The sequence below is a fragment of the Bidens hawaiensis genome, unplaced genomic scaffold (assembly GCF_021521415.1).
Source record: "Bidens hawaiensis isolate Kalapana, Puna unplaced genomic scaffold, B.hawaiensis_p1.1 tig00050658_1, whole genome shotgun sequence".
Classification (NCBI taxonomy): Eukaryota; Viridiplantae; Streptophyta; class Magnoliopsida; order Asterales; family Asteraceae; genus Bidens; species Bidens hawaiensis.
The window spans coordinates 52,291-69,306 of NW_027506166.1; the positions used below are offsets into that span (position 1 = coordinate 52,291).

The 17,016-nt window shown below is 36.6% G+C and overlaps 1 protein-coding gene across 1 annotated transcript; it reads right to left on the reverse strand.

The window, feature by feature from the left end:
- Window positions 1-3,429: 3,429 nt before the first annotated feature.
- Window positions 3,430-5,382, reverse strand: LOC143616943 (aldehyde oxidase GLOX-like). The gene is made up of 2 exons (XM_077089638.1): window positions 4,471-5,382; window positions 3,430-4,371 (listed from the first exon to the last, which is right to left on the reverse strand). Exons 1-2 carry the CDS (start codon window positions 5,380-5,382, stop codon window positions 3,562-3,564), a joined length of 1,722 nt encoding a protein of 573 aa, XP_076945753.1. The 3' UTR covers window positions 3,430-3,561.
- Window positions 5,383-17,016: the final 11,634 nt, after the last annotated feature.

Here is a 17,016-nt window from a genome sequence, read left to right on the forward strand (position 1 = left end):
ACAAGCCCAAGCTCAAGTCTAAAAAGAAGTTTATTTAATAAACGAGCTCGAGCTTACTTATCGAGTTTTAGCCGGCTTGGGAGTCTAAACGAGCTTGTCGTCAATATAACTTTACGATATATGTTTATATATCTTTAAAGTTATTAATTAATCTATACGATGTTATGAAAAATAAATAAATAGTATATATAATATGTTATATATAATTTATGATTTGTGTAAAAAAGTTATAGAGAAATATTTATAATTATATAATAACTAATTAAGAAATAGTAAGCGAATCGAATTCGAGCTTGAAAGTACACACGAATCAAACTCGCGTTTTAAAAATAGAAATCGAAATAAGTCGAGTACAAGCCTAAAATATATAATTTGTATTTGGGTGATGTAACATTTATTCATTTTATCAAATTACCAATCATTAAGTAACACAACATAATAGAAGCAATCATATATACCATCTTATTTGGGCCACATTTGTAAAGTACAATAGTACATGTTTCTTTACCCATTTAAAACCATGGGCCAACCCTAGCTTAAAAAACTGAAGACAAAAGTATAAGAAGTTAAAAGAGTTTATTTATGCCTCTTTATGCTAGTGATTGTGAACATCATAGATTAATTTTGAAAATGTAAGTCTTCATTCACATCTCGTATTCAATCATCAAAGTAGTGTGTTTTGATTGCGACGGAACAATTGAACGATCGAGCCACAATCGAAATAACATTAAAAAAAAGGATTGGGTCGAACACAACTAGTTAAACAGACTGAAAAAACGGTACTTTGGTTATGATTTTTGATAACTGATTTTTATGGCTACATGTGCATTCAAACCGACAATTAAATCAACCTTTATTTATTTTTAATTTAGCCCTGCTTGCGGTGCGCACATATGATGTATATATGTGTGAACCCTCGGGTGGGCAAAAGTGAAATTGCACTAATTTTGACGTTATTTTACTAATCTCGTGAAAATAACGTTAAAAATGACGGACGGTTAATCAGGCATCATGTAGTGGCGTTGATAGCTGAAAGATAAGGGTACATGCACCGATCAGCCGGTGTCCCGATGATTGAGTGCTATGTGCCTTATGTCCAAGGCTTGATGCAAAACTACTATCGAGCCGGGGGGTCTCACCGGAAGCAGCCTCTCTATCCCTATGGGGTAGAGGTAAGGCTGCCTACATCTTACCCTCCTCAGACCCTATCATAGCTTTGCTATTGGTGGGATATACTGAGTACGATGATGATGATGATGATTTATTTATTTTTAATCTTTTTTTATAAATAAAATGTTATAGAGCATAGTGTCATTTTCGTCTATGTGGTTTGCTCATTTTTGTCATTTACATTAAAAAAAAATAAATTCTTGATATTTCCGTCCTTGTGGTTTAATTTTCTTGTCATTTTGGTCCAATTAACTAACTTCAATATTTGATTATGTTAAGTAATTTTATTGCCATTTTCGTCCTTGTTATATATCGGAAATTTGTGTTATGTCTTGTCTATATATAATAACATATAAGTGACCGATTATTCTCTTTTACGAAATCAACTCATTGCTTAATTTGTATTTGACCCAAAACCTAACTGAAACTATGAGTTAAACTAGCGTGAATCTGCAAATCCAACAGACTAACCGAGTTAACTAAACCACTTTTTCTAATAATTGAATTAATCGAGCGTCTATAATCGAAACCAAATGGATACGAGTATATAAAAACAAATGCATTGGCTATATGTTCAATTCTAACCCACAGTAAACCAAACAAGTTATATTTATTGCTAGTTAAAGCACGACTTTATAAAACAAGCCATTAATAAAACGAGTTGAACATAAACAATAAAATTATAAATTAAATTGCTAGCTTGGTTCGTACAAATAAAATATTATAAAAATATAAAATAAACCTTTAACTAACGAACATAAACAAACAAACAGACGTAAACAAAAATAATTGAACACATTACCGAACATTCATTAACACGAAAGAACGAAAGCAGCCTTTGTTGTTCATGTAACTAACGAACAAAATTTCTTGTTTGTGTTCGAACGTAAACAAACTTCCCACCAAACAGTTCACGAACTATTCGTTGAACGTTCAGTTCATTTACAACCACAACCCTAGTCATTCATTCAAAAAACCTACTTTTATTTTATAAAGTAAACTGAACTAAATCCAACTGAAAAATAAGCTCGCAATTAACTCTATATGATTCAAGCAAACTTATAATTAATCCCATGTTCTATGAACGCTATTTATAAACGACTTAGTTTTGCTATCCGAAAAGAGCTAGCGACACAACCCGTTTGCTTTTTGTATCGATGTAAACACTACTTTTTAATGTAATATATCTTACCTTAACTCATAATGAAAAACTGGATAAATTGCTTTTAAACAGATATTAAGAAACTTTGTAAAGTTTATTTCAAAGGTGCATAAAAAACAATCTTAGATATAAAGAATTATGCACACAGTTTTTTTAGTTTATAAATAACAGTAGAAAGTTAAGGTTCAAATGGCTTTACCGAGCGGGTTGTTTATCATGTCAAAGCAGGTTCATGTTAAGGGCGCAAATGAGCCGAGCTCAGAATTCTAAAAGATATACATTGATTCATTTCAGTGCAGATCAGTGCTGTTACGGCCTTACGGGTCAATTTTGGATCATAAGGGTATTTTCGGTATTCTCAAGACAAGGAAAATTTGTTGCTGCAAATATAAGTTTTGCACAGTTTAAACACGGACCTAACTGGTTTATACAGTTTCGTGTGAACTACTCGGTGAGGTGGGGTACCGATTATTAGATAAAAAGCTGAGCTCGGCTTATTTACACACCTAGCCCGAACCCGTTTAGACAACTTTAACAACTTGCGCGATACACCCATTTGACCATTAGTACTTTAGAAACAGATATGACCCTAAACTTTTGCGGTAATCGCTTTAAAAACCCATTTTTTTAAACCAACACGTTTTGACCCGAAACCCGTCCTGACCGACCCATTTTCACTGAACTCGTCCCAACGTGAACCAAAATAACCCTTTTTAAGTCGACTCGTCCCAAAGTTTGGATTCCAAACCTAGCCCGTTCCGACCCGAACCCATTTTGACCCAAATCCGCCGACCCGAACCAATTTTGACCCACATCCACTGACCCGACCCGAACCATTTTAACCAAAAATTTACCGACCAGACCCGAACACATTCTAACCCAAATCCACCAACCCGACCCGAACCCATTTTGACCCAAATCCCACGACCCGACCCGACCCGACCCGAACCCATTTTGACCCAAATCCACCGACCCGACCTTAACCCATTTTAACCCAAATTCACCGACCCGACTCGAACCCATTTAGACCCAAATCCACCCGACCCGACCTGACCCGTTTGCGAGTCCTAATCTAGAGGTTTAACATCCTCTCTTTATGTAACTGATATAACAGTAGTAGCTACTTCAACTTTTGTATATTTATTATCTCAGTAGCTTCATAAAATCTGTATATTGACACTATAAAGCAAAATCAAATTTCAACAAAGAATTCAACTAAACAAAAACCATCAATGCAACCGAATCCAAACCGCGTGCCCGGGCACCTTGTCGTGGACCACAAACATCATATAATACCCCGGCGGAGCCACATTAGGCGACGAGGGCGCACGAACCGTAACCCTATACCCAAACAACGAAACCTGCTCCACAAACTCGACTCGCAAAACCAACACCCGTTGGTTCATCGCAAACGAGTGAGTAGTAAACGACGGTGCAACAAGCGTTACCATGATCCGTCTATCCAAACCACTCAAAGTCATCGTAACCATGACCGTAAAATACTTCCCGTACGACACGCTCTCGTCGGACTCATACTCGACCGACGAGATACTCGGTCGGTAATAAGCGAACCGCTCGTCCATATACGGAGGCGAAAACGACTCCAGGCTTAAATCAGTCGGGTAACTGACGCCGCTAAACTCGTACGCCACGTGTGGGTTACTCCCGCCCACTAATATCCTGCCATCTGGCAGTAAACTAGCTGATGAATGGTACATCCTAGCTCTTCTTGTGGGATTCAAAACAGTAAACAACCTCTTACCCAGTTCGTACAGAACCGGGTGCAACGCGGGCTCAACCGCGTTCTCCCACCCCGCGGTCCCACGCCCCGCCCCATTTATTATCAACACATCCCCATTTGGTAATAATATCATATCCGGCATCACCCGCCTCAACGGCATCTTCTCTATCACCCAGTACGGGTCCCGCCCCACCAAATTCATCCGCCCACACGTTCTCGCCGCCGCCATGTACACCCCACGCTCCGCCATCGGAAACGACCCTCCCCTCGCCCCACCACATATCATCACCTCCACTTCCTCCACCACCGCCGCCGGTGCCGCCGCTCCGACCACCGCCGCCGCCGTCACCGCCGCCGCTCCGGCGACCGGAACCGCCGTCGCCGCCGTTTCCGCCGCCGTGGAACCGGTCGCTGGAAAGCGAAAATTTTCCCTTATCGGGAGCAAAATGGACGAACCGGTAGACGGGTACGAGCGTTTTTCGCCGGGGAGGATCGGGTACTCGCGGACGACTCGATTATTGACATAATCGAGCGAAATCGAGCGTTGGTTCGCGAACACGAACAAGTTTCCGTCGGGTAAAACATGTAAAAACGGGTAAAGATTATTCTCCTCCAAATAATCCGTGGTTTCGAGTAAAAAAGAAAGATTAAAAAACTTCTCCGGCGACATTCCGGCAGGGTTTCTGGGAAAGAACTCATAACTGTAAGCTCTCCGGCCACCAACAATAATAATATTACCATCCGGTAAAATATGATTAGATGCATACCATCTTTGTACACTTAAGTTTCTAGTTAGCTCAATCCAATCACAATTCTCATCATTGCATGGTGTGAACAATCTGATTTTCCGGTCGCCAGAAAAGTAGCCGCCGGTCTGGACTAGGGTTCCGGCGGGATTGACGGTGCCGGAGGAGCACCAGACGTTGGTTTGGACGTAAAGTGGGCGGAAAGTGTTGGATGGGACGTCGTATAATATCGAGTGGGCGGTGCAGTCCGTTCGGAGGAACTCGTCGCAGAATTCTCCGAACGGGAGGGTGAGATTCGAGGGGCCGAAATCGGTCCGGTCGAATATGACGACTTTGTTGTTGTGGAGGAGTTGCATGTGCATGGCGGAGATGCCGATGCTGAGGTGGAGGAGGGCCCATGTTCCCAAGGGTTTTCGGGGGGTTTGGGGGTGGATTTGACTTGTCGGTGGGGGCGGTGGAGGCGGTGAGGGTGGTGGTGAAGGGTGGTTGGAGGTGGTTAGAGGGAGGAGAGGAAAGGTGGTGAGGAGTATGAAGAATGTTAGGTTGTTGAGTTTTGGCGCCATATTATGTGAAATTGAAATTATGAATCTTGATTTTTGTTTTGTGACACTTTAATTGGGTTTATAAAGGAAAATTCCTTAAATAAACGTTTATGAAAACATGTATTATAAATGAGTCGTGATGAGTAGTTTATGATTACTCACGAGTAGTTTGTATGACCAGTTAAAACTTGTCACATGCCCTTAAACTAATCGTAACGAGCAGGTTCACTAATAATTTGCTCGTCACAACTAAATAAGTTTCATGCCTCGTAATCAACGCCCACGAGTAATTTATAAGTCCTTTACTCGCACCGACTAGTTTATCAGGTTTGCATTCCCTACACGAGCAGTTTATTGGTAGTTAACTCGCCCCGACTAGTTTAACTTTACAATCTACTCGTCGCGACTAAAGAACTTATGAATTACTCGTGGGAGTTGATTACGAGGCATAAAACTTATTTAGTCGTGACGAGTACATGGTTAGTAAATCTGCTCGTTACGGTTAGTTTAAAGACACTTGTCGAGTTTTAATTGATTATACAACCTACTCGTCACGACTAGATTATAATACCTATTTTGTGAATTTCTTGCAAATGACACCTAAAACCTGAAAAACGTATTCATAAACGCTTATTTTGGGAATTTTCCTGGTTTATAAAGTTTCAAGGTGTAAGATTTATGGGTATGTAAAATTGTAAATGAATGGTAACATTAGTAAGTAGTTAAAATTGTAAATAAATAGAAAGATAAGAAATAATAATAGTAAAAAAAGAATATAGAGATAGATATAGAGGATAGGATGTGTAATGTTTGTTATAAGGAGGCATATTTTAAAAAAGTAGTGAATTTTAGTTAAACTATAGAGTTAAAGATGATGGTTTGGATGTGAATGCTCTAAGGTTTGATAAGTGGGTAACATTGTGTCAATGTGTGTGTATATATAACTCATTTTCTTTTGACATAGAACTTACAGTATATAAATTGAAGGGGTTAAGGATTAAAATGACTTTTTTTATCAATGTTAACCTTTAAAATAAAAAATACATTAAATAACCAATTTTTAAGTTATCGGATCCAACATATTATAGCTGGCATATGACGGATCTATCTTATACCCTTTCACTTTTAAACCAATTGTATCTAGACAGATATACACTTAAACGGTCGGCCATTGATCTGCTCATATGTAGAATAGATATGAAGCCGACATAATAGATTAAGTGTATATTTGTCTATATGTTGTTGGTATAAAAACGAAAAGGTATCAGAAAGATCTATTGGATGTCAATTTTAATTTGTTGCATCCGACAACTTGAAAGATGGTCATTTGTGAGTATTTTTGGTTTTGTGAGTTTGCATGTCAAAAATTATTGTTAGTAAAAAGGGTTATTTTGGTAATTGTCCTAAGTATTAAATGATCGTTTACTCAAAATTCTCATAAAAGAGTTGCAATTCATTTTGTGGGTCGTTTGGCAAGTGTTGAGCCATTAAAACACCAGTAATTAAAAACCGAGGAGAGTAGCAAAGAGTCATGACCCAACAAAACACCTAAAAAATCTTACAAAATGGAGTAAAATTTATATGAATTAGACCAATTGATTGCTCTTCTCCGTATTCTAGTTTGTTTTTTTTGTTTTATTAAAGGCGTCGTATTCTAGATGCATAAGGAACTCGTTGTCTTGATATCTTCCAGGATTTTCCGAACATAAATCTTGTTTTTTTACACACATTTTGGTGTGTTATCTTTCGATAGTAGCATCTCTCTTTGATTAGCCTCTAAAGTAGGTATTCGATTTGAAATGACTTTAATCGGCACCCAACCATTCCATTTGAAACGACTAAAACGATGAAACACGTTATATTTTTACATGATCAAACGTACAACTTCAGTGGTAAAGTAAGTAAATGCATCAATAGCAGACCTTCAAGATTAATTTGAGGTTTTCCTTGCTAATTGATTAACCAAATTAAGGGATATTTAATGTTGAATTAATGACGATAATCTAATTCATTTAACTTAAGACTTTAAGAGAGATTGAGATCGAATCTTTTAGAACTTAGTTTCTAACGTTCGAGTGCAAAACGTTTAACTTAACATGTGTGTTTATCGGCCTATATATGTGGACGAACGAGGACTACTTCGACTATACGTAGGGTGTCGGGGGTATGAAACGTCGAAACTCTATAGTGGCGTCAAGACTCCAACTCAGTGGCACAAACTTCGAGAAAGTGAGAGTGGTTTAGTGTTCGGGATGTCACAAATGAACAACAAATGACCACTATTTATAGTTGAAACTCACACCCTCGGTCGGACCGTCTCTTGCCACCATTCATTCTTGTGATGACACGTGTCCTTTCATGTTGACATGTGTCGCTGTCATTCCATATGATTAGTCATTGGACACATGTCGATTTCACTAGATTAGTTATCAGACACATGTCGATTTCATCTTATTAGTCATCAGACATGTGTCGCTTCAAGAGAGTTTTATATTTTTATTTTAACTAAATGACTAATTGGTCCCTTAACTTTCTAAATTGACAAAATTGGTATGAAAACTTTAGGGATGTTACACTTAAAGTCATACTTACATACGAAATTTCACTAATGCATGTCATAACCCAATATTATATTTTTTATGGATGTTATAGTTTGCTTCCATGGTTTTTTGTTTCAAGTATGTTATATGTTTGCCGTCTTTCGTTTTTAGCATGTTATGAATTTGTGGTTTTTTGTTTCAAATATGTTATGGATTATCTATTATTTAATACTTTGATGCTCGTTTTGAAAATTTTGGTTTACACATGTATTATTAATAGTGTTTTTAAACAGGTCTCTTAACAGGTTAGCATGTTACTAAACAGGTTCGTGTTCGTATTTGGAATAAATGACATGATTAGTTATCGTGCCGTGTTCGTGTTTGGAAAAAATGACACGATTAGTTATCGTGTCGTGTTCGTGCTTAGCTCAACATGCCGTGTCTTATCATGTCGTGTCCGACATGTTATGACAGCCCAGATAACTACACGTTAAGCGCGTTTTAAAGCACAAAAACAGGTTTCTGATAACCAAACGGGTCTGGACAGCTGAACCATAAAAATATATTTTTACATCTACTTAAATTTATTAATATGAAATGTGTATAAAAAGTATGTTTATGTGTAACCTAGGTTGATTAATAACCGAACCGAAAGCGTTAAAATCCTAATTAGTACATCAACCAAACAACCTAATCACCAAACCCGAACATTACAGAAAGTTCAAGCACATAAAAATGAGTCTACATCAGTTTATTTGGTCAAATAATGTGGTGGACTTACTATTTGCATAATCTTACATTTAACTACACGCTTAACACGTTTAAAAGCGCAAAAATCGGTTCTGATACCCAAACGGGCCTGGACAGTTTTCACATATTGTTTTTATGTTAAAAATTAAAATAATTTGATGAAAAAATATTATAAAAGGTTTTACGTGCATTTAAATGTTATATAAGTGCTTACTGGCACTATAAATGGGTCGGAACGAGCATTTTCGAAACTGTTTAATGTGGAAACGTAACAAAGTTGTATGCGTTACATATCATAAATATACTAAGTGGTAGATTCGATACTTGTTATGTGATATTGTGAGTAAAAGCATACAAAGTTGACAAGGTGTATCGAAAGCTATCAATTAGGGTCTTCTTGTGAAGCTTAAACTAGTGTCCGTGGTTATTCAAAAGTTTCCTTATGGGTCACATTTTGTTTACGGGCCAAATTGGTGTCGAAGTTGATTAAAGATTGCAGATCTGGTTCAAGGGCATTTTGGGTATTATTGAGCACTGAAGTAATTCTCAAAACAAAATTAGAAGATCCCAGACCAGTTATTTGCGGATATGCAGCATTGCAACTCTTTCATAATGATCAGCACATATTCAGTAAGCTTGTACTTTTACTTTTCAGTTTTCACATATTCAGTAAACCACAAAAATATTATCTTTACAGCTACATATAATGCATTATAGTGTCAAATGCAGGGTACTAGGGACTGTTGGTGGCCCGTGTAGGAGAATTCGTAAAAGGGAACGATCGCAGACGGTCTCATCTCGTAACTTCATATGGGCCTTTTTTTCCCGACTTCCATTAGTCAATATGGATCTTTCGGGTTACTTTTGGGTCAAACTCGCGACCCCATTTAGTTAACCGGGTCGTGTTCAGGTCAACTTGATCGCTTCACAGGCTGGCCCGTTTGACCCATTTGTTTTTCTAATTTAATTTTTAAAAATGTTTTTTTTTAACAACTTAAATTTAAATTGTTAACCATCTTGTGCCAAATCTTAAAACTAAAAAGAAGATTGACACAAGATTTTATAAAAATGTATTGAATTAACACCAGCCTTGAATTAACACTAAAATGTATATAATAAAAAACAGAAAATTGTTAGGACCGGGTCGGTCAAAGCCATTGCATTTACAAAGCAAAAGATAAAAGTACTGGTAGCAAGCTAAGATAGGAGGATTTAATTGTTAAAAACAGTAGCAGCGGACAATGATGATGATGATGCAAGGTTCAGCTTTCAGATTGGGTGGTACCTGTGACAAATACACAAGTCAAGTAACTTTCCAAGTGCTTTATATACACAAGTTTTGGTTTTAAAAAGCTACATTGCATAAATCAATTCAACTTAAAGAAAAAATATGTAGAATGGATAGCCACTATGTCCGGTATTGGTACCAGTACCGAATCGATACCAAAGTTATGAGTTTCGGTACCGGTTCCAAGAATTTGCGATTTTCGGTACCGGAACCGATCTCATCCCTAGTAAAGTTGTAATCACTATATACCAAAACAAAATTACTGACAGTTGAAATCGAACCAAACCGAACTGTTACTAAAGATTTGATTACGATTACGCGTCATGCATAATCTTTTATACTTCCAAATTATGCATTTCCCTAAGAAACCTGAGAAAGTATCTTATTATTGATAAAGATAGTTTAAAAAACCTGATAATAAAAAAATTACTCAAGTATTTATGTTCGATCTTGAAAAAAGTTTATGCACTTGGAAGAAGAAAATCTTTAAAGCTCCTACTGTATTTATATGATAATTAGATGACATTATTATCTATGTTTTGTAGCCTTTAGCTCCAAAAAAAACAACTTCACACATTATTTGAAGTTGCTAATGAAAAGATGATAGTTGTATAGCATACAAATTGATGAATGATGAAAAATTGTATCAATATGCTGGTAAAGAAATCATAAGAAGTCATAAGACTGATGAATGATGACCTGTTAATACAAACTAAAGAAGTTATTTTGTTGATGAATTGACTTTTAGGTCAAACTTTACTTTCGGTTAGAATTGCCTTTTGTAACGGATATATGAGAAGCAACCGATGGGATAAGGTGAAACAAAAGTGACGGTCAATGGAGATATCAAAAGAAGTTATGTTGGTGTTTGGTCAAGAGGGTGTAATTAGATTGTCAAACCAACTAGAGTACAAGTCAAGTAACTTTCCAAGTGCTTCATATCAGTGTTGTAAAACTCGGCCTAGGCGGCCGAGTATTCGACGCTCCTCGCACTGCACTGCACCGCTTTTCTTCTCCAAGGTCAAAAAACTCGGAATCGGCCCTAGGCGATCCAACTTGGTCCTAGGCGGTCCAACTCGGACTAGGCGGTCCAACTTGGTCTTAATTTCTTTTGACTCTTATTAAAAAAAATCAATTTTTTCCAAGAGCCACCACCGTTTATTTTTCTTTTCACGCTAACACGCAACCTGATTTATGTTCTAAACTCGCGACCACCATTGTATCATCTGATTCGAAGTTCTCAACTCACAAAGCTCTTATTTAAGTTTGATTGAGATACATATTTCATCACTTGAGACATGTTCTTGAACTAATATGTGCGTGTTATTGTTTGTTTTTGTATTTTTCATTTGTATTTGTAGAATAAGTAAACTTTTCATACTTGATATATATATAATATCCGAAAATGAATTTCTTTTTTCTTTTTAATAAAAATATAAACTTTTATATATAACACAAACCGAGCTACATCTGGATAATGGGTAAGCGAGCAACAAGAGTACAAGTTCTAAATAGATTGTCAAACCAAATAAAAGACGGTTTACCGGAAGTTTCTGTAGCCAGGCCCTTGACGAAGAATGCTCCAAAGGCTAAGAGGGAAACAGCAACTGCTAATTGTACGCCGAAACGCTTACGCGGTCGCCTGATAGCAGCAGTTCGGCTCCAGCCTCCTCAGGGGTGGCTATTAATCAAATCAATGTTGATGAATACCACCACCATAATAATAATAATAATAATAAATCTCTATACGCAGGTCGTCTTCTTCTTCTTCTTCTGGTACTTCATTCTCTTTCTCACTCTGGGAAGAAGTTAGTATTGCTTCGTCTTCGTCTATTGTTTCCATGCATGCTAGGGTTTGTGTTTGTGTTTGTGAGCTTAATATTATATATACTAGGTTAGAGTGTGATATACGGGTTTGTAAAAAAGACAACCATTTTTATAATTTTGAAAACAAACCAAACCCGTGTGATACGCGTGCTGGAATTAAATCAAAAACATGATCCATGAAATAAAAATGCAAAAATTATTATAGTAGTAAAATATATACATAAACATGATCTCCTAAACCTTGAGAAATTTGCCTCACGTGTTTAAATGCTTAAATGTTTACCTGATAAGCTTAACTTGGTGTTTGGCTTAGCTTTTTAAGCTTATGCTTATTAGCTTATATAAACTCATTTGAAGAAGCTTATTTGAAGATGGTTTTTTAGCTTATATGATAGAAGCTTATTTGTTTAAGGGTGTAAATTACTCATTTGTCCTTAAATGGTGGTGGATTAGTAATTATTACTCTAACAAATTAAAAAATGTTGAATTTAACAACTTATTAATGCACATAATTAACTTGTAAAATATAAGCTAATCCAAACACTTAAATAGAGCTTATCAAATAATAGAAAAAAAGCTATAAGCTAATTTTATATATAAGTATAAGCTTAAAAATAAAAGCTAGGCCAAACACCCCCCCCCCCCCCCCCCCAAGTTTTGGATACTAAAAATTAACATGCATCAACTTGATTAGTTACCAGGTCTGCTTGTTACTTGACTCGTGACCATTGTGGTTAATAGCTTATGCTGTATTGCTAGCATTGCTCCTCACTTTCAAGTCTTATATCAATTTTCCTGAACCAAAAACCAAATTCACTATGTATTTAAAAAAATGAAAGTTAGTAGATAAAACCAAGATCACAAGAACAGTAGTAGCCCTTAAAACCAGAATTAAAAAAAAATAAACATATGTAAAGAAAATTGAAGTAATTAGTCAAGAAGACAATATATCATTTCAAGAAACAAATTAAATCGCCAATTTACCTTCGTGCCATATTGAAATGATCTATTGCAAGCACCTAAACGATAAAAAATCTGAAATTAGGATTAAAAAAAAAAAGATGTATCATGTTGCTTCTAAGGATTAGAGAAAAAAATCTGAAATTTGACTCTCTCAATGACATGTGGCATAATAACTCACTCTCATGAATTAAAGAGAATAATGTTATAAAAATCCATTTTTTATCAGATAGAAAGATATACACTAGCTTTTAGCCACGTGTTACCTGGATCACCTTAATTTTTTTTACTTTAAAAAATATGGTAGTGCTGTTATATCTTACAATACTATTAAAATAACTAGTTAGATCCTCCTGTGTTACCGGAGTTTATTTAAGTTTTTGTTTTTAATCGTTTTGCTATTTTTATGATGATTTATTTTATTTTTTTAACGTAGTTTTGTTTTAATTTAATACGTATATATTAGTTTATTATTATTTAGTGTTTCCGTTTTTTCAATTGAGATGTGTATGATTTTTAGTTTTTTAATGAACAAACATAAACAAACACGGGCATGTTGATTTTTTTAAATGAAAAAAGATGAACACAAATATTTGTCTAAGAAAAACGGGACGTTGATGTAGCTGACGATGGTGGGTAGTATCGGAAGTTAACTGGCGAAGGAGATGATAGACCAACAACGGAGAACATGTTGTATCATGTGAATTTGGTCTATTGGTTAGTTTGTTGTCCTTTTCAGTAGAGATGCATGTTATTTCTCATTTTAGCCGTTTTTATGGATATTTGGATGAAGGATTACCAGGGTTTTATTCCTGGGTTCGACCACGATAGGGGGCGAGGGTTTGTCAATAATGTACGATTCTCACACATCAGAGGGTATATTGATCTCATGACGGTCAAAAAGTCGATCTTGAACATAACCCCGGAAATGATATGTTTACACGTGAGATCGTCTTGCGTTAAAAAAAATAAAGTCCTTTTTTCCGCATTGATTGTTACAATTTTCATACTCATAGCATCAAGTAAGATCATGTCCAAACAAAAAAGATTGGTCAATATTTTGGATCACTATATGAATACTCTCACTCTTACACCTTTTTCTTGTTCTACACATTCCACACTAAACACCCCCCTCTTATTCACGTGACACCCCCCCCCCCCCCCCGGGCAAGTGTCTGACGATCGATGTCTTCTATTTAACGTTATGTTGGAGACGTTTACATTGATGGCAGTTTTTTTACAGGTAACCTTGTTCGTTGCGTGTGCACTAACAAATAAATGTAACACAACTAATTTGTAAAAACTCAATCACGCATGGGGTTTGTTGTTGAAGAAAGTATATGCATGAACGTTAGCGGAGGTGATTCATTACCTCTTTTAATTAGTTGTGTGAGATTGTGCTAACAAAAATATATAAATTTTATTTGTTCTGAAAACACGTTATTGCTTTGATATCAGCCAGAGGATGCCCAGCTCAAGAAGGAACAGGAACAGACCAAGAAGTCGAACAAAGAGCTCTTGGCAATGGAATCGGCAAACGAATGGACGATTACCCGCACAGTGAGTGGTTTGGCATTGGCAGCTGGGGTTAAAGTTGTATCCAAGCAGGAAAATGGAGAGAGTGTAGAGACATGGTGGATAAGATCAAGTAAACCAAGGAAAGCGAACTCAATCTTTGTCTTTTCTTGTTGGAAAATTGGTATTTATTCGTCTAAACTATCGTCTTTTGGTTACTGCCGGTCTCAACTAACGAATTGGCTGTTGGCGGTCCCAACTTTTAACGTAGTTGTTCCTAACGGTCCGCGACTAACAGAATTTAAACGTCGTTAGTTTCAGGTCGCCGGAAAAACGTTTTTGGCCGGAAAACACACATTTTTTCCCAAAAACTCAACAATTTTGTATCGTACCTTTATGAACCTTTTTTCTAGTAAAAACCCTAATTATTATTGAGGTACCCTAGAACCATCGTCGGAATCAGTTGATGGTGCTTAAGTGATGGTGGTTGGTTGGCGGTGAATCAATTGGTGGTGTTTAGGTGGTGTTTTCCGGCAAAAAAATTGACTTTCCCGGCCAAAAACGTTTTTTTTTTTCCTGCGACCTGAAACTAACGCCGTTAGGATTCAGTTAGCCTCGGACCGTTAGGAACAAATACATTAAAAGTTGGGACCATCAGTGACCAATTCGTTAGTTGGGACCGACAGTGACCAAAAGGCAATAGTTGGGACCAATAAAAACCAATTTTCCTTTCTTGTTTTATAAATGTTAAATTAAGATGTTTTAAGTTACAAATGTTACTTGGAATATCTCTAATTTTGCAATATTTTAGATCTAATTCCTCCAAAGATTCTAACCGGTCAAGATCCTCAGGTAACTTGTTAAGAGCTTCACACATTGCGAGAAGAAGTGTTTTTAATTGCTTCAACATACAAATGCTATTAGGGAGAAAATTTACCTTTGAATAACTTAAATCTATATGTCCTAGACATTCCAGTTGATCAATGTCCTCGTGCAATTCCTCTACACCACAACATCTAAGGTCAAAAACTCTTAAGTGATTTAAACTATAAATGGATTCCCAGAAGGTTCTTGAGTTTTGTGCACCCGTAAAGATATATATAAACAAGCTTACGAAGGTTTCTAGTTGATGAAGGTAGATTTTCAATATCATTGTCACACAAACGAAATCGTTGCAAACTACTGTTGGAGTGGCTCGGGATTATATCTGGGAACTCCTTCATATGTAACACATTTAGATTAAGAACCTCAAGCGATTCCGACTCCTTGATAAATAGAACAGATTTCAACCTCTTATTATAAGAGAGGTTTAGGTACACAAGATTCTTTAAACATCCAACGGACACATGTCAAGCGCAATGTCACACCAAAAAGAGGTAATATATATATGGTAATTAATAAATAATCAATCAAACTAATCAATTAATTATCGTACCTTTCCTCGTAACTATAATTTTTTGATTTCGCTGCCAATCATGTCAAGCGCAACAAGATTATTTGTTCGAAAGCTATTGGGTAAACAACAATGAGGGTAATTGTGCCAATTCAAGTATCGTAGCGCATTTGAGAAGTATTGACTAACTTCATCAATCTTCACAAGGTCATCACAATCCTCGTCATTCTCTCTATGATCTACGATAAGGCATCTAAGCTTCTTCATGTTTCCAAGACCTTTCAACACAATCTCAGGGGTGAGCTTTAGCTTTAGACATCTTGTCGCTTCTGTACCCTGTAATTCAAGACTTCAAGTATAGTCAATGTCACGAGTAACAAAAAAGTGTGTTAGTTTGACTCTTACCGATTCATTGCCCAGTACATCTTCAATTTCCTCTTGAATCCACATTCGACTATGTTTGTTGGGATCGTCTGGGTGCAAATGGCGTACAATATATATTCTTTCCCATTTCTTCAATATGGTCATGCACACCCAAGTAAAATCAAAACTATCATCAAACGCATGGGTAAAACCATACTCAAGAGTTATGAGAGATCTTTGCTCAAGAACTCGTAAACCATTTCTGGCATGTATCCACAACTTTGAAGCATTCTTATTGCTTTGTTTTTTTTCCACCCCTTTCGTAAGCATGCAACATCTAGAAATATTTCTTTGTAATCATCCTCAAGGCTTTCTTTGTAGTCTTACCAGCCCTCCCATCCCCTTGATCCCTATCATGCGAACCTCGTTCGAATCGATATCTAAACACTCCTGAAGGTCCTGTAGCCGGTGTTCCATGCCTACTAACTTATCATCTAGGTTCACATTAATGAACCGTAAGTCGAGTGAAATCTGTTGAATTATTAACTTGATGGCTTCGGCTTCATGCCTGTAGTTTACACAAGATTCATTTAGCTTGCTCGGTGTCCCACATAATAAGTTAATTTACATATCGACAATATACAAAAGTGTAAGCGACTAAGTGTAATAGTGTATAGACATGCAAATTTCATGTTGCATATTTTGATAAGAATCAATCTTTCCTCAAAATAAGAAAAAAACTATCAAAAAAGAATATTGTAGAGAAAGAAATGAAAAGGAATTACCCATTCGCGGTGTTCCTTAAATTCCACCCTGACAAATTGGAGGCTTCTGTGAGAGCTTCTCTCCACTTCACTATCTCTACAATGGTATGTTCAAAGGCTTCTCCAACTGACCCACATTGTTTGCGAACTTCGGAGGGGTCCACATCGTAAAAAACTGGATAAGCAATCTGCTCGTCCGTCTGTTGGCACTCCATAATCTTTACAAGTAGCACCAAAACGAAGATGCATACTTCT